At 41.7% G+C, this 24175-nt stretch overlaps 1 protein-coding gene across 1 annotated transcript in view; it reads left to right on the top strand.

Moving 5' to 3' along the window:
* Window positions 1-10915, top strand: part of CPXM2 (carboxypeptidase X, M14 family member 2) — a gene marked incomplete at both ends in the record, with an annotated part of 77444 nt that extends 66529 nt beyond the window's left edge. The window contains 3 exon segments of the mRNA XM_084265438.1: window positions 5244-5383; window positions 5883-5982; window positions 10662-10915. Of these exon segments, the coding sequence (XP_084121564.1) occupies window positions 5244-5383; window positions 5883-5982; window positions 10662-10915 (494 nt within the window).
* Between the last annotated feature and the right edge of the window lie 13260 nt (window positions 10916-24175).

The raw sequence follows: 24175 nt of genomic DNA, 5'->3' as shown, positions 1-24175 counted from the left end.
TCCCAATGCCCAATTACTCTTTTGGAGAAGGAATTTCTCCTCATTTCTAACCTGAACCTCCCCTGGCACAACTCACAGCCATCCCCTCTTGTCCTGCCACTAGTTATCTGTGAGAAGAGGCTGACCCCCAGCCCCCCACAGCCTCCTGTCAGGGAGTTGGAGAGAGCAATAAGGTCTCCCTGAGCCTCCTCTTCTCCAGGCTGAACAGTCCCAGCTCCCTCAGCTGCTCCCCATCAGACTTGTGCTCCAGCCCCTTCCCCAGCTTCATGCTCTTCTCTGGACATGCTCCAGGGCCTTGATGTCTTTCTGGTAGTCAGGGGTCCAGAACTGAACACAGTATTTGAGGTGTAGCCTCACCAGAGCTGAGCACAGGGGGATGACCACTTCCCTGGTCCTGCTGGCCACGCTATTCCTGATGCAAGCCCAGGTGTCTGAGGGCTGAGGCAGGTGGTGTCACTAGTGCCCGGTGACCAATTCATTTGCTACTGAGGTTTTCAAAAGTGCACATGCAATATGTGAGTTTTATGGATTCTATATGTTTGAGATGGTTTGTCAAGACAAAACCAACAAGTCAAACTCACTAGCATGGGGGAACCTATCAGCCTTTGCCACCTCAGAGGGTGCCAACAGAAAAATGTTGCCAAACAGCAGGAGTAACCAGTGTCAGAGCCAAGGCAGTGACTCCCAAACCAGTCTGGGAGCCCGGAGAGAGACTCCAGTGGCCCTCAGATTAAAAAAAATCATTATTTCAGCCTTCTTCTCACTGAACTCAGTTGCAGATCAGTCCTCACTCACATCTACTTCGAGTTGTAAAAACATGCCACCAAAAGCCACTGCCTGGCTGCTACCATCGTATTTTGGAAAAGGCCTGGGTGTGCTTACACTTAAACTTTGCGCCGATTCCGGAGGCATTTCAGCTGCCAGAATAAATTACAGATTACATCTTTCACCATATGCCCAAGCCTGTCATCCTGTCAAGGAGCAGGAAGGGGAAGCCGTGTCCTGGTGTGCAGGCAAAGCATCGATTTCCAGGAAAGCCCAATTAGCAGCACATTTTTTAGCAGCAATAGGCAGGGTTGTCACTCCGGGTGGATGCTGTGAGCGTATTCAGAGCAGGCACTCTGCTGATTCATCAAATCTTTTCTCTTTTTTTGGTAAGCACATCCACTAGACAACATATTCAGTGAAATTAAGGAGCGAGCTGTACATCTGCCATGCCGTTGATGACGATGGGAAGGACCGTGGTGGTAATGGCAAACAGATGCGAGCGAGCATCTGTGCAGACCTCGGGTTATTTGAGCTGGCTCTTGTTTGTAACCTGCAGGTAGTTTCACTGCACAAACATCTCTGTGTTTTGGACACCACTTTTATGGCCTTTTACATTGGCCAGTGTAAAGTTAACACTGGCCAGCTTTTAAAGATTAGAGCCAAAAATAAATTTCCAAATATTTTTTCAGGAGGTTAGAAAGTGCTGGGTGAATTTGGGGGGGAAAGATCAAACTCTTAGACCACAAGGCCAATACCTGGTATTACATTTCCACGTGTTTCAGCAAATTCTGAAAACCAAAACCTTGAATGCTAACTAGACTGCTTGATTATCTGAGTTTGACTAGCCTAACTGCGATGAGAAACATGATCGTGAATCGATCAAGAAGAGATGACATTGGCTGTGCCACTAACTGATGTCACACTGAGTTACATGACCTACAACATAGATACTGAATAGTACCGTGATTTCTTAGTAAAATTTGCATATTTGATTTGGTCCATCTGTTTTGTTTTATTGCTTTATGATGTTTCTCATTATACTTTGCACCCTGCTCTCTTACATTAGAGTAAGACTTCCACGACTCTTTGAGAAAGATACTGGAATATTGCTTTTACTTTCAATTCTTTACACCTTGGACCCCAGACTAAACCTCACAGGATGTGGTTTGAATTTGAGCTCAGCCTTGAACATGCAGAATCAGTTTAGACCTCTTTTCCGCTCAGACAAATGGAAGAGAGTGAATTGTATGGCAGATATACGTATGCATGCATTTGTATACATTATAGCTGATAGCTAACAGTGGCGTTTTGCACTGTAAAGGGTTCTCCAAATATGAGTCCATATTTGAAGACAAATTTCTCCTATACTGTTTCACTCTGTAGTCCCATGACTATATGGCTGTAGCTGTGCAGCTCACCCCACTTTTCCTGTTTCTTTACCTTTCAGATCAGCATTTAAGACATTTTCCTCTTAAACCCTGCTTGCTCAATGTCTGACCTGAAGGCAACACCCCAATATATTGCTTGCAGAAAGCTGCCCCCCACTTTGTCCTTCAATGTAGGTGGCATCTCCTGGCTGTAGCTCAAGTTGAAGCTGCCCACCATCTCTCTCTATCTATCTATCTCTCTCTCTCCATCCTCCCACTGCCTGGCCGTGCAGGGATCATGCATCCAAACCTCTCTGCTCATGCCACGGGAAAATTTAGAAGGGATTTTTCTATCTCCTTTTCCGTGCCAGAGAGGCCCTAGAGAAGTGTGAGCACCACAGATATCTTGCACAGACATCAAACACCTCCGTATGCCTTTGAAACCTAGACCTACTATTTCCTGCACATATTTTAGGTTGCAAAGAGCACAAGCTCTTCAGCAATTTGACATATAATGATTCTGCACTGGGGGAACTGCATGAAGGCAAAGAACAGATGAATTTCATTTGATTTCCAGTGTTTTCAAGTCTGGATTTGCATGGTTCAGGCACCGCACAGAGAGTTCCTCTTGGCAGCATTAAGCCATTTTCTTAAATACATGTATTAAAGCTGAGCAATTACTGTGCATCACAAAACATTTCACAACAGATTCATCGGGATGTGATAGGGTATGTGAGGGGAAAATAATCATGGCTGTTTCTCAAACAGAGAGGAAGTGAGTTTATGCAGAGCAGCATATGCCACTGCCTGATATTTAAGCTTTCCCCATTAACAGAAGTGAAAAGCTTAACATCTGTATTATATAATCCTCCTGCTCAGCATCCCAAAACTGCTGAGGGCTCATTGAATATTTGACTACTGTTCTATGGTAATTGGACAAGACTTGGGGATGGGTTAACTCTACAATCAGAAGCGCTCGGTGGATGCATTTCCCAAATTAGAACATTTCCTGCTCAAATTTGCTGTTGTAAAGTATAACAACTAATAATCATTAATCAACATTTAAATACATTCTTTTTTTTTTTTTTTTCAAAATTCAGGTGGATAATAAGAAATTAAACTCCCATAATTTCTTCTTCTAGGGTTCATGTACCATGTTATCCATGTGATGGGGGGGACACACAGGGGATTTATAAACAGAATTTCCCAAAGGAAAACTAATTGTGAGAAACAGTATAGAAACCTGGAGGATGGAAGTGTTTGAGATCCATATGCAAATGCAGCCTCAGCACTCAGAACCTTGTGAAAGTCACACCCCTCTCCAAACACAAACCACAGCTCCCCAGAGTCAGAGGCACGGAGGTTCCTGGGTTTCAGTTAGGATGCATCCCTGTGGCAGAGCATTGCTGCAGATTCCAGGCCTCCAGAAAGCCACAACAGGGAGAAAACAGCATAGACCTTTCGTTTTCTTTCCTTACAAGGTAACAGATGCTGTATAGAACTTAAAGGAATTTTACTGCCTTGATTTTTCTGGCTTTCCTGTCATTTAGATTACGTACATGGGAAAACATTTAGGCTGAGAAACTGTTTCATCAAATCCTTTTTAGTCAACAGTTGCTGTGTGCACATTACTCTGCATCCCAACATTTAGGGCTGTAGAAATTCCATTAAGGGCCATACATCCATGCAAGCTAACATAGACCATCCCATTTCTACCCAGGGCAAATAAAAGTGAGAGCTGCTCAAGGGAAAGAGTCCAGGATTAGTGTAGCATTGCACCTTTCCAAAAAATACCCTATGAGCTTGTTGCTGTAAAGACAGACCTTTCCTAACATCTTCCTGGTGTGGCCCCATCTTCTCCGTCAACATTGTGGAAATTTTATCTGGAATGAGTTTAATTTTTTCGTTTAAAGGTGATTGTGCCCCTGTACTCAGCATTGGTGAGGCTGCACCTTGAGTGCTGTGTCCAGTTCTGGGCTCCTCACCATAAGAAGGACATTGAGGTCCTTGAGTGTGTCCAGAGAAAGGTAACAAAAGGAGGGTGCAGACAGGTGGGTGATGGTCTTAGCCAGGTGACAGGTGATGGGACAAGGGGAAATGGCCTCAAGCTGCTCCTGGGCAGGATCAGATCAGATGTCAGGATAGAATTTTCACTGAAAGAGTTGTGGGGCTGTGGCACAGGCTGCCCAGGGAGGGAGTTGAGTCACCATCCTTGGGTATGTTTAACAGACGGGTGGATGAGGTGCTCAGGGATATGGTTTAGCACGGGATAGGAATGGTTGGACTAGATGATCTTAAAGGTCTTTTCCAACCTTGTGATTCTGGTTGTTTTCTGCTAAATCACGATTTCCTGTGAGTTTTGTGACAGCAGAAGGATGCTGCTCTTTGCAGCAGAGGATTCGGGGATGTGGTGGTGCTGGCTGATGTGGTAGATCATGCTGTCATGGTGCAGATTTGCATCCTCTGTTTTAAACCTGTTGACAGGACACTGTCTTTAGAAAGTCTTGCTTTATTAAACATACAGCTTGGATGTTTCTTCACTGTTTCATTACAAGAGACATGGCATTTCTAAAAAAATTTGTGCCCTACCTGTTCTATAGACAAAGTCATCTGGCAAAAATGCCCATTTTGTGCTTAAATAAGTTATATTACTTTGCATAAAATAATCAGGTCTGTTGAATCTGTTGAGCTTGGAGAAGATAAGGCTCTGGTTGAACCTTATAGCAGCTTTCCAGTACCTAAAAGGTGCCTGTATGAAAGCTGGGGAAGAACTGTTCTGAGGGCATGGAACGATAGGACGGCAGGTAATGGTTTTAAACTGGAAAAGGGGAGATTTAGGTTGGATATTAGGCAAAAATTCTCAAATATAAGGGTGATGGATTACTGAACAGGTTTCCCAGAGAGGTGCTGGAGCCCCATCCATGGAGATATTCAAGATCAGGCTTGATGGGGCTCTGAGTGATCTTATCTAGTGAAGATGTCCCTGCTCACTGCAGGGGGGTTGGACTAGATGGGCTCTAAAGGTCCCTTCCAACCATTCTGTGATTCTATGATTCTAATAGATTAAAAGAGAAAGCAAATTGTTTCTTTTTTACCTCCTATTGACAGGCATAAATGACTTCAGTTACCTGCACACAAACTGCTTTGAGCTCTCCATCTACGTCGGCTGTGACAAGTACCCCCACGAGAGCGAGCTGCCCGAAGAGTGGGAAAACAACCGCGAGTCCCTGATAGTTTTTATGGAACAGGTACCTGACCAACTTCTGAATAACTTGATGGCTCCTTTCAGATTGAAAGGAGCCATTTTTGCATTTTTCTTGCATGGCTAATTACATGATTATTGATATTTAAGAAAGAAACCTTACCTATAACTAATGCCGGTATATCACTTCAGCCAGGCTATTTTAACTTAGGAGGGACTAAACAATGAAGCTTGTTAAAATTTGATGTGAGTGCAGAGCTTCTAGAAATGACTGCCAGAAAAAAAAACCCTTATGTCTGCTGTATTATCTACCTGTTTTGCCTGTCTGTTGAATGAGATACCTCAGTAATCTTAACAGAATTTGTAGCTAATGCCTGGAAGGCTGGTACTGGGTTAATAATGGTATTTCAGAATTGCTTGAACCATAAAGTAGGGATAGAATACATTTTTTTCACATACAGAATTAATAATTTGTTGTATCTTCCTAATGCTAGTGCTGTTCATCCCCTTGCAATATATATCTGTTTATTTTTTTCTCTCAATAGGTCCATCGAGGCATCAAAGGCATAGTAAAAGATATGCATGGAAAGGGAATCCCAAATGCTGTGATTTCAGTAGAAGGTGTTAACCATGACATTCGCACAGGTAAAAGAAAAAACCCAAAAAAAAAAAACCCAAACAACAAAAAAACCCACAAACAAACAAACAAATCAGTGCAAAGGAACAGATTGATGATTTAAAAACAAAATACAGAACCTCATTTAAATCTTGTGTTGCAGAAAGGGTGGCACGTAAGGACAGAGTCACCTATTTCCTGGGTGCAGCTGGATAGTCAGGAACAGAACTATGGCTTTCCAGGGCTTTCCTCTCTGTCCCCCTTCCTCACATTGAGCAAATAGCCTTTTATCCACCCAAAATCAACAGCCTGAGTAAGGTTGTGTCTACAGAACTCTCACTGCTCCTTTTCTGATGCATTGGAAATCTAACCCAGACTAATTATAGTGCTGAAAGACAAGGGAGTAGGTGATGCCTTGGTGGGCAAAGGGTATTTCTTTAGCTGTTAACAGTTATAGGACTGTGAATGTGCTGGAGATGCGCTCTAGAGCTGTGGCCAGAGGAGGAACAGCTGTTGCAGGGAAGGGGGAGTTTCACAACCCAAAGAGCCTCCTGCAAAATATCACAGCTTTATAAAAGTGTGTTTAACGGGGCTCAGTAGAGACAGTGCTTTCCATGGGTGAATTTCAGCTCAGACAATTACTTTTCAAGATGTATAATTAAAACAATACCCCACAGAAATGGCTATTTCCATTGTTAGCACAGCCTTGCTACGTACCCAGACACAGATAGGTATATTCAGAGTAAACTCTAGGCCTATTTCATGTCCTGGGAATTAGTTATGGCACTAAATAAAAACTGCTTTAAATAGTAGATTAATGAAAATTGTTGTTGGTAGGTCACAGCTGGGATGGCGTTCAATGGCCATTGTGTTTGTGTAGGTACTGACCTGTGATTTAAGCCACACAGTCGTGTTAAATAGAGAAACAGCAGAGGGGATACAGCAAGGAGAGGGGCACGCTGAAACAAATAGTGAAAGAAGATGTCAGAAGGAGTCTCTAGTGAGCTGGTTGCAAGAGCTTAACAAGGTTTCTGTTGGGTGATTATGGAAAGGTAGCCACCATTTTGTTGTGTACTCTAGGTTTGCTTCAACATTAGAAACAGGAACACTAATTTTATGTGGGTTTTTTACATCCTGAATGGCATTCTGAGTCTTTAATTAGCTGCCACTTTCACTTACTCTGCCACTAAGGTACAGTATGGCACACTTTGATATGTCAACTGCTTTTAGGCTATGGGCATTCAATAAGAGACTTCCAAATCTTTAGTGTTTGCTACAGTAGATTATCTGAGCCAATAATAAATCTTGGACTATCTAACTTAGTTTACACTAAGTGCTACTGTGTCTCTGTTGTAAAAGAAAACATTGAATGACAGGCATTTAATTAGGCAATAACCATTCCGCCTTAAATATTTTTTAAAATGGGACCTCTGGGAAATGATATGTGGAATTAAAGTAATCAGTTGTTTTTCCTTGCCTTGGAAGCCTTGGCAGTCTTGAAAGACTGCCCTAAACTGTAGTTTGTATTACTCTGTTAGCAGAATTAATATACCGCTCTGGTTGAGGCCTAGGAAATGCAATAGGTGATTAATCTCCAGCTTTCACTACACTGGATTGTGACATGAAAGAAAAATCAAGAGTTTAAAGACAACAAACGTGTTCAGAGAGGAGTCAGAGTGACATGGTAATAACAGTGCAGGATCACGGACTCCACCTTGTAATGCTGAGGGAAATCTGCCGCTGTTTACACCTAGACGTTGGCCTGAGCTTCCGTGGCTCAAGGCCAGCTGCTACTGTTAGTAAAGCTAAAAGTACCTATTTCATTCTGTTTAATTCTTTTTTTTTAAATGACAGACACATTTAAGCTGACACTGTTTGGGAGTCACTTCGTAGATGGGAACATAAAAGTCCTATCTCATTTTATATTGTACAGGTAACAATATGTCTCTCATTAGTCTTTGAAACTAAAGAATTTATGTTGGAGCCAAAAAGCTAAAATGACATGTATAACTCCAGAGAATAAAAGGCAAATTGTCAGCAGTCTTCTTTCATTTGTACCTTTTAAAATGAAAAATGAGTCCATTTAAACCTCTGAGTTGCCTTGATATAAAAATAGGCCAAGCAGGAGAAGAATTATGACCACTATCTCTATTCATAAGTTTAGTTTAAAGTGTGCTGAGCTGTAAGGGATCTACTGTTTCTTTGATACATTAATGTGGCCGACTACCCTGTTGAGCCAGACGAAAGTCATCTGTAAAGGTCCCCTAGAAACATTTGCTTGTTTGAGAAGATTTCCCTGCTTCTTCCCATGGACAAAAAAAATTGAAACACATATGGAAAGAGCTTTTTCTTTTTTAACTTTCTTTTGGATGAGCAGCATACATCACGGAAGGGAGACTTGCTGACACTAAGCTACCAACAATAGGCTAATGCAAGTCATTGATTCTTTCTGGAAAAGTATTCCTTTTTCTCTTGATGCAGATGTAAGTATTGATGAGGTCTGAGCAATTACAGGTTGTTACGTCAAGATGCAGAGCATGTTCTATGAGAGAACCTTTGGAAAAGAGTTCATCAGTTGGGTGACCTCAATACCTTATTGCCCCCATGCTGCAAAGGCAGTTTTGTGGGTTGCTTCCTGTAATTTGACATCTTGGAAATCTCAATGAAGAGAGGTAGAGTTTTCTTCTAGTGAGACTTCTGTATCGCAGCCTGTACTGGAGTCCAATGTGACTTTTGCAATCAAGGATAATTGATTTAATTTCACACAATATATTTTCACTATTTTAATATGTTTTACAACACTTTTTTACTGTTTTGGGAAATTTCATATGATTCCAGCATACATTATACAATGAAACCGTAAGATTTTGAAGAATTTAGCAATATATAGTAACATTAATCTAAGCTAAGCATCACTCTGGTATTATAACTCACCAGCTTCATCCTTGGCAGCCTGTTTAGCAAAGATCTGGGTTTTAGCTGTTCCATGCATTGGGCTAGATTTCCCAGAGAGTTTTTTAATTAGAATAGCATTTTATAATGCATTTAAATTTGGTACATTCAAGTGTAAATATGACACTTAACTGTAACAAAGGTCTGTCTTATCAGGCTCAAAGAGCATTCCTCTTGATTGAAGTGTTTACAGAGCCATCTGAGAAATTTAATTTATAATAATATTATCTTGGTATTTTTATGCATTGTTATTTTATCTAGGCAGGTATGGCAATTCTTTTCCAGACCAGATAGGATGAGATAGATGCAGTCTGCCTCCAGACTGCTCCCACTGGAATCTCTTCTTTTAGCAAGCCTATTATTTACTAAATTTATCTGTATTTTTAATTGTGTTTCTCTTGCCATCTGCTCTGAAATTTTTTACCTACTGCATTTAATCTGATTTTCAAAAGGAAAACAAAACCCCTTTTAGCCTGATATTAAATTCTGGGCGATGACAGCTGACAGACATACTAATGTCTACTTACTTGTAAATGGAAAGGAGGTAAAGTGCATCCTGCTAACAGTTTAATACCCAGCTTGGTAATAATTTCCCCGTGGTGTGTGAATGTGTAGACTTTTTCCTGGCTTTGTGTGCACCATTGTGATGAGCTGCCTGTTAAATGTGTCTGAAAAATGTGGGTCAATTTTGAAGTCTGGGGGTTGAAGCCAGCTTCTGAACAGGAATGTGTCTGCAGCCAGGTACAGGGTGATCTGTAGCCCTTTGCCAGCCCTGTATATCACCAGCACATTTTCAGCTAAAAATAAGCCCTTAGGGATGAATTCAAGAAACCTGGGCAAAGTGTATAAAAATACACAATATTTTTACGAAAATCACCTTCAGCTTTTGCCACGTGCTGCACTGCCAGTGACCCAGTGCTAGTGATAGCAGGGCTATCAGCTCCCATCAGTGCTAAAAAAAATTCAACCCCCTTTCTACAAGAGCTGTTTCATTTCTGTTTATATACAGAACTGCACGTTTGAATATGCACCTTCATTCCACAGTGGGTTTTCCCAGGACAGAGAGCAAAACTAATTGCAGATATTGGTGTTTCCTCTTTTTCTGTCCACAGCTAAGCATACTCCTTAGTTAAAATAATATTTAAGTTGTCTTAAGCCTTCCTTATGTAAGTATGTGTAATATATACTCTGACCATGCATTTAAATGTAGGCAAGTGGTTACGTATCCAGATGAATAATAATTTGCAAGAAAATGAGTGTAATAAAACTCAATATATGAATTTATAGAGGGGGATATTTAGTTAGATCTCCAAGGGAAATGGCATTGTGCATTCACACCTCTGTGTACTAAATAACACCGAAACATGTGTCCAGGGGGTCTGGCCAGGACCATGAGTGTGATGCAGGTACCTACTGGAGCTTCCAGTTGTTAGAATTATCTGCTGAAGGTCTTTTGTACCCCTCAGGATGTCCCTTTGTCTTTCTGACATCAATTGATCAAAATCCTGGGCCATATTGTCCTCATTGCATGTTTGGACAACATGTTTGAGGCGTGTTTTCCTGTAGGGTTTGCAGGAGGAGGGAGGAGTATGTGTGATGGGGGGCAGCCTCACTAGCACCCTCCTAGTCTGAGAACATGAGGTTGTTACTTCTGGTGTCATCATACCCACACACAGGCATTCCTGTACTCTCATAACCAATCCATTCCTCAAGGAGAAAGACCCAATGTCCATAAAACCATCTTTTTTCCTCCTAGGAGCCGACGGGGATTACTGGCGTCTTCTCAACCCTGGGGAATACGTGGTGGGCGTGAAGGCGGAGGGCTACACGGCCGCCACCAAGACCTGCGAAGTCGGTTACGACATGGGAGCGACCCAGTGTGACTTCACCATCTCCAAAACCAACCTGGCAAGAATCAAGGAGATCATGAAGAAGTTTGGGAAGCAGCCGATCAGCATGTCCATCCGGCGGCTCAGGCAGAGGGCTCGGCAGTGGCGGCAGCAGCGATAGGCCTCGGCCTGGCAGCCCACGGCATCCATGATCTCTGCTTCTATCAGCCTGGCTGTAGTTGTAGTGAGAGTTACATAGCCCATCTCTTCATGCATATTTCTCTGCACGAGGCCTTTCCATTAGTGGGGCTGGATGAATAGTAGGGGAGGGGGTTCAGTTTGGTGAAATATCAGAAAGAAAAGGCAAGGTGAACTGGAGTAAGCCCCAGGTTGGGAGGACAGGCAAGAAGAGCACAGAAAGATGTTTTGAGTTAACCTGGAAAGGAATATTTTGCTTGTTGGGTTATTTAATCCTTTATAAATCTGTTTTCTTTTAAAAAGGGGAGGGGGGGGAAAGGCAAAAAAATATAAAGAAGTGTTGTTTTGAACTAAAACCTGAAAAACATTGTTTAGTCTAAAGTATAACATTGGTATATTTTTGCAAATCAAAAATGTTTTGACACTCCTTATGTTTTGACACTCCTTATGTGGAAAGCTGAGAGGGGACAAGTTCTCTTGCATATCATTAAAATTTGTGTCACAATTTCAGAGCCCCTTTCCTGAAAGTCCCCCTTTTGACAAGCTCCATCATGTCTGGGGAAAAACCTGAAATGAATAACCCATCTCACCTTTCTTACTTGAGGTTTTTATAGTTAAGGATGTCTTGTGGTTCCAGAATTTAATTCCAGGAATGGTTTTCTCCTCTGGCTTTTTAAGGCTGTGGTTTTACTCCATGAACTAACCCTAAGAAAAAGGGCATGGGGTAAGGACCACTGCAAGGCTATGGGGTGGCATGGCACCCCCTCTCTAACGTGGGAGAAGGACTTGAAGCAAAGCTGTTCTTATGGATGCCGACAGTTGTATCACATGTATGGGAGGAGAGGCTTGGCCACTGTACCACACATTCTTCACAAATCCACTGATAGCACCTTTTTTCTTGATTTTTGGCCTGCCTGTAATTGCTTTTTCTGCTCATCCACACCTTGTGCCACCATCTTCTGGGACATGCAAAGGGAGTTTGTACCGCTACACGTGTCTGCTCATCTTGTCACTGCAGCTGCTGCTGCTTTTCTGGCCTTACTTCTCTATCAGAGCAGAATTTGTGCTTTATTATCAGCTTTTAAGAAACAAAATTGTACAGCAGGATAGGATTGAGGTTCAGGAAAGATGCAGACCAGATCTAGGAAAGAATGAACTAAATAAACACTGGACAAAATATCAGCTGGTGAAAATCAACTTTCCTCTGTTAGCTTCAACATTAGGACCTTAATTACACCAAACGAAGGGCCATCTGTACAGTTTTAGCCAGTCAAATCTCTGCAGCTAAATAAACATCTCTTAATATGCAAAAGAACGCGGCATAGACTTACAAATACAGTTCTGTTTAAGACATTTTAATTGTTATTACATGGGGGTTTTTGCCTATTTGATGTGACTCTTGGAAAAGACATTCACCCAAGCATCATTCAGAGCCGAGGAAAAATAAAGTGCAAGTAGAAAATGTACCATAAAATACCACGTGCTCTCTGTCTTAAATCCTTTTTCTCACGTCAACGAATCTTGTAAACACGTAAAAGGCAAAACATTGCAGACTGAATTATATAATCATGAAGCCTTGCATAATAAATAGTCGCATTCTTATCTTTCTTAGGTAACTCCAGCCCGCCCATGCTTGTTCTGCAGGTGCCATTAAATATCAGCACTGTATTTGGCAGCAAGGGCCCCAAGAAAATGAAGACTACATACATAATTTTCTATAACTGAAATTATGAGACTCCAGCCAGCATCATATAAATTACTTTATAGAGCCAAATAAATAATCAAACCGTTACATTAGCACTTAGAATTATATTTTACTTATTTCTCTCTACCACCCTTACAACATTCTATGTGCCAATATAACAACGACTTGTGAAGAAGGGGCTTTTTGGCAGCTGTGAAGGTGTCTTTGTACAGGTAGCAATGTGCAATGATTTTGGAATATGGAGTAATGACAGAAGGCAATTTGATAGCAGTTCAGTTTGGCTTGTTGATTGACGTACGTAGATTTTGTTGCCGCCATAACAGGTCAGAACCATACATGATTTTTTGTGTTAGGAACTGATGGAGATGCTTAGGTGGTTTCTCTCTGGAGTCATGTGAAGGCTACCCAGTCGTCTTCCTGGGGGTGGTTGACATGACAAGCAAAGGAGGAGCTAACCAGCCAAACTGAAATCACACTGATGATCAGATTGAAGGTGGAAACCACTGTATCAGTCCTGGCAGGTCAGTTCTTTCTACTTTGAAGGAATGTTTCAGCCCACTTTGAGATTTACTTTATCAATCTAGAGGTGCCTATACTTGTTCTCAGGTATGAGGCTGTCTCAATGAGAGGTTATTTCTTATTGATAGCAAGAAGAGGATTTGATGGTAATACTTTGATGTCTGTTAACTAAAATTAGATGGGCTGTGATTGCTGAAGACCATGGCCTCAGTGGTCCTTACTGGCCATGACTAGTGCTTACGCATACTTGGGCACAGCAGAACTATGACTAATGCAGGTGACCTTACTCCATTTTAGCCCAGGAATTACTAAATAAATGGCCTAATAGCTGCCAAGAGCACTTGTCTGTCCAATTCTTTTTTGATTGTCCAGCACCTTTACACTGGAAAACACTCAAGTTCAACAGAGTTATACTAGGAACTTCACATGTGTGATTATCTCGTGCTGAGATAAGATGCTTGTGCCTGCCCTGAATATAATAATGCTGAACTGGTGAGTGCCCTATTTACTGCTATAGTTATGCACTCAGGACTTTAAATGGTTTTGTTCTTTGAACCACAAACCAATAAACCTGGATATGAGTGCTTTCTATTTGCCTACCTTCTCCATGTCTGTAAAACAGGTAACTTTTTTTCTAAATTCTGTGGGTTTAATCTCTTTTCCTTTTAGGGTTGTGGGAAAATAGGCAACCCTGCAGAAATGACAGGAAAGGGAACATGAGAATGGATGTGCTCGTTTTATAATTAAAACTCCATTCTAACAGCTACTTATATGAAGGTTTCGCTAAGCTTCGATCATCCTTTTGATCATCAATCCCTTCCAATTAATACGAAATTCAGCTGCACAATCTCACCTGTACAATAAAGGTTAAACAAATAAAAGGTTAAAGCAGGACATATTCCGCTCTCCTTGATAATACCACCCATCAGTCATGGGCTCTCATGCAGAGCTCTAACAAATACAGCTCTTGCTGACCCGTTTCACCATGATTATCCATGTTATCTTAGTCTCTTTTTTCTTTGCCCATTTAATTGTCATAATTTTTAACACCCTGTATCTCAGTTTCTCATCCATCTTACTAACTACAATTACACTAACCCCTCCAAGACAAATCTCAGTATCTGCAAATCAGCTTGGGAATGCTGAACCAATAAAACTGTATCTACTAAAGCTGTATCTACTTACACACGCTGGTATAAATGCAGTGAGTCCTGTTAATCCCTAATCCAAATTTAATCTGCTGGCACCAGAACACTGTTAGGAGTATCCAAGCATCAATTTTACCAGGAGGTTGAGTTCCCTGTGGGTAAAACACACTGATAAAAAGGAATGTAAACGATGTTACTGACTCCTCTGGTGACGAAACACCATTTTTTGTTGGATATTTTAAGCCAGTCACATAGTTTCAGCTTGTCTCACCATCGCCTTTCCCTTTTTTTATCCATGTATAGTTGTGGGTTTTTCTTCTCACTTCAGCGTATTATTAGGAGTGGATATGGGGCATCCTCCCAGAGTGTGGTTTTTGGCAGCCAGATTTCCTTCCCTCTTCTTTTATTGTGCTATAGTAGGTGGTTGACCTTTTTGAAAAGCACTGAAACAGAGATGAGTTAACTTAAAACAGGGCAGAAGTGGTTTCACACCAACTTCTTTCACTAGTTAACTTTAAAAAAAGAAAAAGGCATGTAATATATTTGCTAGGGCTCTGAAAAGCACCTGAGTTTGGAGGCAAAAGTGTCTCTTTACCATTTATCTTTGTAATCAGTCTCCATGTGAGTTCAGTCATAACACAAGTGCAAAGGAGTATAAAAGCACATACAAGCCATATAAATTGTGGTAGCATCTCCTCCCACTGCAGTATACTGTTAAACCAGCATAGAAACACAGCAGGACAAACTGCTCTGTCCATCTACCAACCACCCAGCAGGATCCCAAAGTTCTAATTCATACTCACTACAAGGATAGAAATTTCCAACCAACTTTTTCCTCTCTTGCTGGAGCAGTTCCACACACAGAAAGAGGGTCAGTGATTTTTTTTTCTTTACATTTCATGTCATGGATAATGTTAATACCACTTTGGCTCTGCTTCTTTGCGCTCTCATCATGGCAAAAAAATTTTCTCAGTCTTTTTCAATCTTTAAATATTATTTTTTTGCTTCAGGTGATTAGCTTACAGAAATTTTAGATCTTTATTCTGGTATTTCCTTAATTTTCCAAGTTTAAATCACATCTATACACTTAGTCTCACGTGCTTAGAGGTGCTTAATTTCTTTTAAAAGGTCGTATAGCTTGAGATGATCTTTTTGTATTTCACCATAACACTATAATATGATCTCTGAGCTCCAAATTTATGTTCAATGAAGCCATTGCAGGGAATGCAATTTTGTGCCTGCAACAATAAGTCACTAAACAACCATTCTCTGCTATTTTCCACTGCTGTAATAACCATTTTACAGCATGTGTAGCCAGTTTAAGTGGAGCTGAGACTTACAAACCCACCAAGTCCACATTCAGATTTGCAGGACAGTTTACTGATGAGTTGTTAGGGTATCTTATCTCTTCTCTTAACCTGACAAGTTACCCAGCTTTATTTTGATAGAGATTTGGCTTACTGCTTCATGTGAAAATGTGAACCAGGGCTCTCATACTCACTACCTGTTACCTTGTTCATTTGGCAGGGGGGGAAAAAAAACCAAAAAAGACATTTTTACACCTTTCATAAATTTCAGAGGGGCTGTATTGACTGGACAATTTTTGGTATAGCATTTCAACTTGTAACTACCTGAAATGAATATATTTATCAGTAAAAAATGCCAAGAATGGGATTTTGGAAAGCCCATGAAAAAAGTTTGGGCAGTGAACATAAAGGTACTTTATAGCTGCATGTTTACATACTTAATCTGCCTTTTCAGTTACAGAAGAGACTTTAATCATCTTCTAAGAGCCAGGCTAAGAGATATTAAATCCATCTTCCCCTCCCCTGTGTCTGGTGGTTTGCACAGGCTGGATTAAACAATATCCCACACAGCTCCTTTCCTTCATTCTTTACTAAAATGATCTTCAGAGACCTTCCAAGCACTTACCTCTCCCCTCTAGCCAGGTTCCTAGATGAAGGTCTGACTTTCATCTGTGAAAGGTCCTTAGAGCATGGTCAGAGTGCCAGCATCGCCTCTGGAGGCGGTACCTGGGCTTTCAAGGTACATCTGCATTTCTGAAGTGGGCTTTTTTTCCAGCAAAATACTACAAAGAAGCATTGCTCTGCTCTGCAAATGCTTACTACTTAGCCTACTACTATTCTAAGAGAAGGCGTAGGCGGTTTAGAAAGCACTATTTCCCCAACCAGGATATAGGTAAAGAAACAGTTGAGGGCCTGGTAAAGAGTGAATGTTGAAGAAAGTATTAATGGATTGCTCCATAAGGAATGCTTTGCATTTAGATTTATGAAGACTTCATGAAGAATTTATAGAGATCTTGAAAGTTTTCTTGCAAAAATGATGAATTCCATACAAAATAAGCACTTTTCCCCCCAGTAGCTTAAATATTAAATCATCACAGAATCACAGAGCTGTAGGGGTTGGAAGGGACCTCCAGAGATCATCAAGTCCAACCCCCCTGCCAAAGCAGGGTCCCTAGGACAGGTCACACAGATCGGTGTCCAGACGGGGCTGGAATCTCTCCAGAGAAGGAGACTCCACACCCCCTGGGCAGCCTGTCCCAGGGCTCCCTCACCCTCACTGGGTAAAAGTTCTTCTGCATATTGGTGCAGAACTTCCTGTGCTCCAATTTGAAGCCATTGCCCCTTGTCCTGTCTCCACAGAACATCCTGTATTTCACTACACGCTGAGGAATTGCAGTGTCCTGGGTAGACTGAGGCTGGAAACAGCTGAAAGATGCTGTCTCAGATGGTGAAGCATCACTGTGCACAGCAGCTTCCAAGGCCAGAAAAAAATACATGGAATGGGACATATACAGATCTAAAGAAATATATAAATAGAGAGATGTGGGGTGGAGATTTAAGCAGGGCAGCTTGGTAATTGCCCATATGCATGAAGACCCACTATGCTTGTGATAAATATATGTATATATAAATATATGTTTATGTATACATACAGAATGGGATGTCCTATGAGAAGCAAAAACCAAAATAAACTCAAAACACCACTTCCCCTATTCTGAGCAAAATCCTCCTCTGCATGTTTGAAACAATATTTGTGAATAGCAATACCAAATCACAGTTGTGGACAGAAAGCTTTCTCTTTTCTTTTAGATCCTTTTCCATTCCAAATCTGCACTGTGTATTTTAAAATACTGATGTTGTTTAGAGAAAACAATTCCCAGCTATTATTATATGAAGTAATATCTACCACCTGATATTTTAATTATTTTAGTCATTAAATCTCACTTAATTTGCAGCAGCTGCTTTCAAGAATTCACTTATGTCAACAGCACAATCATTCTTATTAACTCTGTATTACCCCACGAGCAACAAATAAGAGCATTTGGAGTAAGCCATCATTTAAAGATCTAACAACATTCAGCCAGCCTTATTGTCAGCAAGCAAAAATATGAAAATTGGAATTACATTTTGTGGTTTAGATGTGACAGAAATTCAATACCTGGGTTAATAAGGATCAGTGGCAGCTTAAATTCTCTTCTCTTGGGTGACAAGCGATAGGACGAGGGGGAATGGCTCCAAAATGCAGCAGGGAAGATGTAGGTTAGATATCAGGTGGGATTTCTGCACAGAAAGGGCTGTCAGGCATTGGAACAGGATGCCCAGGGAGGTGGTGGAGTCACTATCCCTGGAGGGATTTAAAAGGTGTGTAGATGAAGTCCTTAACGACATGATCTAGAGGTGGGCTGGGGAGGGTTAGGCTGTGGTTGGAGTCAATGATCTAAAGGGCCTCTTCCAACCCAGGTGATTCTTTGATGACCTCACTTGAGCATCCTAAGGGAGGGGTGGAATATAAATTTGCCCTCTATTTCTTACCACACAGACCTGATTAGGAGACTTCAGGGTGTTTTTTGATTTAGTGTAAAAGGCATTAAAATCCCATTCTTACTCATCACAGTTTTGCACGCCCTCTCATCCCCAGCCGAATGGAATCATTCATTTGGTTGTCTCCTTGTGCCATGCTACAGCAATAACCCAGCTTCCCCTCTCAGCTCCTGGTGGTCTGGAGGTTGGGCCAGGCTCTGAAAAGCAGAACTGGTAGATTTACAGTATAATCTGGAAAGGAGTGGAAAGCAAATGGGCAAACAGATCCGCCCTGTACCTGCCTAAACACAAAGGTTTATTTCTCCATACCTGGCTAAAGGAGGGCAGCTGGGGCCACTGCAGTGAGCATAATGGTTTCTGGGATCATGTCTACCTCCTGAGGTTGCACTGAAGGACCAAGACTGTCACAGGAATGGCTCCACAGGGAACAAGATGTAAGCTATTAAATCTTCCTATTTGGTTTCCTTCTGAATGGTTTTGCTCCTGTTTGTTGGTATATGATAATCTTAAAATAAGTCGCTTGAGTGTTAGAACTTTGAGGGTTATTCTTCAGAGACATGAGGCATCTGGCTTTAATGAAACTCCAGAGCAGAATTTCCTTGCACACTTTATACCACTTTCACTCTAAGGCTGATCAAGGATCAGTTTAATGACTCTGAGTCACTGTACTAGATTTTCAGTAACCATGCCACTTTCAGCATTAAGTGATGTGCAGAACATATGTGATCTGGAGGAAATACAGCATTATAAAATCAGTTTCTTGCTAATGAAAGTGTTTGTACAAATTAATTGATGAATTTCCATCTTGGCTTTGGAAGCAATCTATTATTCTTAAAGCAGTATGAGGCTCTAGAGAGCACTTCTCAGATGATCACATTCTTTAGATGTATTATTGATTCCTTCACTGCCAGATGATCTGCTGTTAGCAGACATCTGTAGTAAGTGCTTGAGAATGATGGGGTTTCACCTGGGAACTTAATTGATGTCTTACTGGTACTAACTCACAGGACAACAACAAAGAGCAAACTTTCCCCATTTTTGCAAATTCACCATTAATGATGGTTGAGAAGAAATACTACTCAGACCAGATCTGCACAAAATATCATTGATAGACCTTCTTTGGTAATCATCCTTATAATCTGCAGGGAACTTGTTAGGTTCTTAGGTCTAGTGACTGGGAAATGAGAACAGAAATAGCATGAGTTTGGGGCTAGGAGAAAGATAACCACTTTTTCAGGAAAAAAGCAACGGCATGGAAAAGAGGAGTCAAGGTGAAATCCCCTGTTTGTCCTGAATAATAGTGCCTGAACTTGCCTTTTTCTGAATTTTCAAATAGTTATAGAATCATAGAATGGTTTGGGTTGGAATTTACTCCAAAACCCACCCAGTCCCACCCCTCTCATGGGCAGGGAGGCCCCCCACGAGCCCAGGGTACCCAAAGGCCCATCCAACCTGTCCTTGAACCCTGCCAGGGATCCAGGGGCCTCCCCACCTTCCCCTCAGATCTCACCTAAGTCTCCCATCCTGCAGCTGCAGGCCACTGCCCCTTGCCCTGTCACTCACTGCCCTTGTCACCAACCCCTCTCCAGTTTTCCTAGAGCCCGTTTAGGGACTAAAAAGTGCTTAAAGGTCTCCCTGGAGCTTTGTCTTCTCAAGGCTGAACCAGCCCAACTCATCCTGTCTTTGATTTTGAAGCAGTTGGTGAGATGACTTACAAAGAACACTGTAAGTGGTGGCATTTGAAAATTTCCAGTCTAAGCCAAAGAGTTCAGAAGCAGATGCTGGAATACTAGTTTTCCCCCAATGTTGATAACTGTTGGTTTTAAAAGAACAGGAAACAAATCTGAATTTTGGGACTGGGCAGGAAGGAAAAGTCTGGGTGTATTTCACACCAAGGGAACTGGAAGAGAGCTGATAAACCTCAGGGTAGGAAACATGAGGGTCAAAGAAGTATTCCTTCACTGAGTCTGTGTTTTGTCATGAATTTCATGTTTGGTGTGAAGGAGGAAATGCTGTTATGTCCTTTCATGGCAGGAAGATGGACAGTCAGTGGAGCAGGTGTGAAATAAGCCAAGCCAGGGCTCTGTTCCCCTCCTGTCAGCATCCAGTCTTCAGCCCATCCCAGGAGCAGGTGTGACTTTGAATCATCACTGTCCCACACCACAGAATCTGGAGAGAGGTGTTGAGTTTCTAGAAAGATATTACAGAAGCACCATGAACTGCTGAGAGTCTTGAAACGATCCATTTCCAATTGAAAATAAAATAAAAGTCTGTTAATAGAGGTAAAAAAATAAACTCTGGAGGGGGAGGAAGGAGCACATAAGGATTTTAAACATAACAGAGTAGGGATGAGTTTCTGTGACCCACACCACCACCAGTGTGTGTGTTTCTGTGCCTTGTGTGGGCATGTTGTATATACTTTGCCTGTTTACTTTCAGTAGACAGAAGCAATTATGAGGACAGGCAGCCCTCAGGGGGCATCAGCATTGCTGAGCTGCCAATAGTTTGAGGTTAGAAACACCAGACTGTACGAATGTGGCCTTATTATAGTAACAATCAGAGCAGAGTGTAGGAGTCTGTAGTATTTATCAGCTTTCCTGATTATATCTCCTTGAATTTGTATCAGTGATGAAGCTGCAGCCTAAGAATTCAAGATGTAAAATTGTGGTTTTAGCAAAAAAAGAAAAAGAAGGAAGAAAACCGAACCCAAACCCACCCTCCTGATGAAATCCCCAAGGTCTCCTCTGATTTTTGTATCTGAAAAAGCTTCCTTGAAATATTTAGAAACTTGGCCATGGTTTTTTTATGAGTTGGGTTTAAAGAGGCTTTAGAGAGGAAACAAGAACAAATTCTCATCTGCTGAAGCTATACAAAACCTACAGAAGCCAAGAGAAAATTGCCCAGCCACTTTGTCACTGAATTTGATAGACTTCCTTAGCAGTAATACAAAGGCAGAGGTTGTGGCTCAGCAAGAGTTAATTTCAACTGAATCCTACTGTGAAAGTCTGATGATTTTCTACATCAAAGTTTGTGACCTAGCCCCACTTGAACGTTTATAAAAGCTCCAGCACATTGTGGGTGCTGCTGTAAACAAACTACTAATAAAAATACGTCATTTGAGCTCTGGTAAAATGCTGCCAACACTTGTATTTATACTACAGATCTCCCTGGAAGAATCTCAGGGTTTGATGGTTTTTTTTTTTAAAAAGGAATTATTTTCTCTTCTTCAGAGCAATATATGAAACCCACAGATCAGAGGTTTGCAAGTATCTGGAGTAACCATGGCCAAGTACTGATGCCCTCAGTCACATTTTTCATGACTTTTAAGCTGAGCTCATGACTTTGCATGAGCCAGACTAGAAATTTTTAAGACATTGAACTGGTAATATTATGAGGATTTTTTTTTCCACTTGCTGCTTCCTAAGATTACTTTTCTTATATGAATTCTGTGCTTAATGTTAACATTGAGCTTATAAGAATGTTTTCTGTAATTGAGAGAGCACTTTAATCACAGTACCCATGGCAGCCTATTGCCTTTGCCCCTTCTGAAGTTGTATGCACAATACCTTAAGCATTAATCTTTAGCCTCCCAGAGACAGACCTATAGCCTGAGTCCCTGATTAAAATCACCCCATGTTGGTGAATAAAACTCCAGTTCTGTAATGTTCTGTTGGCAACAGGGAGAAATGGAGAACAATGATGGTCCCAGGAGAGGTAGGTGCCACAGTAAGGGGACATGGGGAGCAATGGGGGTAACTGGCACATCCAGCATTGTACATTTATCGTGGCTTGTACAGAAAACTCATGAAATTCAGCTCTAACTGCCTCCCTCCTTCAACTAACCATCTCTCAGAAGCTGATCACTTGTTTCTGGGGGTGTAGATGGCTGTGACAGAAACAGTGTAAGAGGCTAGACAGTAACAAGAGAAAACCTAAAGGAAAACACACTGGCAGTATGCTCAGGAACAAAACATCCCAGAGGGAGAGGAGGTGAGAGAGAAGGGACTTGGGAGCAAGGAAATGGTGTCCTTGTTTATCATTCCTTCAGGCAAGCAGTACTTAGTGTACAAATAAACCAAGTACCATCGCCAGTGCTTGTCTCCATGCTGTTTTTTCTCATGAACACAAAGAGGGATGGCAGGGGCTGGTGGCAGCAGTGTTCCCAGCAATCTTTGGCAGGTGTTTTTTTCACTCCACTGATATGTTGTTCCAAAGGCAAAGGCACAATTTTCAAACTTCTGCAAACTAAATTAGCTTTCACGATGCCCATATCCACATGCTATAAACAAATGTGTTGTGGAAAAGCTGAGAGACTAATTCTAAAACAGTTCTGCAGCTCTTGAGTAGAAGTTCACAGGAAGCATTCCTAAACAGGCATCCTCTTAAATTTATAGAGCCTTTCAAATACCCCATATGCAAGCACACTTCTTGCTGTGAGGCAAAAAGAGCTCTTGAAACCCCAATCTAAAGAAAGTTAAAGCATTTTTTTTTAAAGGACAAACAACAGTGTAGGAGAGGTCTTCATGGTCAGTGTGGTAGTTAACATCTTTTTCTTATCAATGATTCTTAAGAAGTACCAGAAGATAACTGAGGTCATCATCTTCATCCCTTCACTGCAAGGCAGAAGTGATGCACATGTCTACCCCCTCTGTACAGGTGAGAAGGATATTTAAAGCAAAGCAGTTACCCCACATCAGGTGATACTAGGAGGTTGCCTGGAAGATGTCCTTTCTTATGCACACCAGCCAGTTGGGCCAGAAGACTGAAGAATGTGGTATGGAAAGTCAAAAATCTACAGGCTCTGCATAAACAGAAGTCAGGACATGTAATGCTTCTATGCCCTATCCATAGAGACTGCTGCTGCCAAGTTAACATTGTCACTATTTCTGTCTTGCTGCCCCTATAGGAAGACTCTACACACACATTCACAGTGAGAAAAACTCTGACAACCCACTGAAAACCAAGCATGCCACCAGGTTAGGTGCTAGTCTGCAAGGTGGCCCATGGTTCTTCAGAACGACTCACTGTAAGCAACAGTGCTCATGCCCCAACAGCCCAAAATATCTGAAATATCTTAAACAACTTCAGTGACTCAGCAGCTCCCTAAAACTGTGAACAGGCAGGGGACCATCTGTAAACAACAACCAGAGCTCAGTCCAGTCGGTTGCTCACAACAAATGATTTGAACAGCTATGTGTCTGCAGTTAGAGCAGATAATTTTAATGTCAAAATTATGGCAAATACAGAGTCACCTTAATAGGATGATTAAGAACTGTGGGCTCCTGGGGAGAACGTTTCAGCAGTGTGTGTGCCTGCATCTATTAAAAGAAGCAAACTACATAGAACAACAAGCAGGAACTCGTCAGCCCATCTGTAGGTCGTGACATGAGCTGGGAGGAACTGAGATGGAAAGGGAAAAGAGAAAATACATTGTAAGGTGGCCTGTGAGCATGTTCTCACAGAACTTTATGGGTTGGAAGGGACTTCAAGAGCTTATTGGGTCCAAACCCCCTGCCAAAGCAGGTTCCCTAGGACATATCGCACAGGTAGGCATCCAGACAGGTCTTGAATACCTCCAGTGAAGGGTTTTAAGCCTGCCACAAAGCATAAAAGTGTCTTGCCAGCTCAGGCCGTGGTGTGGGAGCTCACTGGTGGTGCAGGTGAGCCGAGCAAGTCACACTAGGCCGCACTGGATGCCCACCTCCCTCTGTAAACGCCTTAAAACCGATGGAGATTTTGGAACCCACATGGAATTTGAGTTATGAGGGAAGAAAAAGTAGCATTAACGAAGTCACAGGTAATATCTTTGCCACCCAATCGACTCAATCTAATCTCACTTCCACTGTAGGCAAGAATACACCTCATTCCTTGGAATAAGTCTGTGCAAGCTGGCCAAAAATTAGAGGAAGCAATCTAAAGTATTCAGAAGCTCTTCTGAGATGATGATCTCATTGTCTATGTATATGCAGCGTTTGCTGGTAGGCAGCAATATTATTTGTGTCTTCTTGACAGAGGAGAAGTGA

This window comes from Gallinula chloropus (genome assembly GCF_964237585.1).
Source record: "Gallinula chloropus genome assembly, chromosome: 5".
NCBI classification, from domain to species: Eukaryota; Metazoa; Chordata; class Aves; order Gruiformes; family Rallidae; genus Gallinula; species Gallinula chloropus.
The sequence above is the reverse complement of the archived record's forward strand: the minus strand, read 5'-3'. Positions and strand labels throughout refer to the sequence as shown.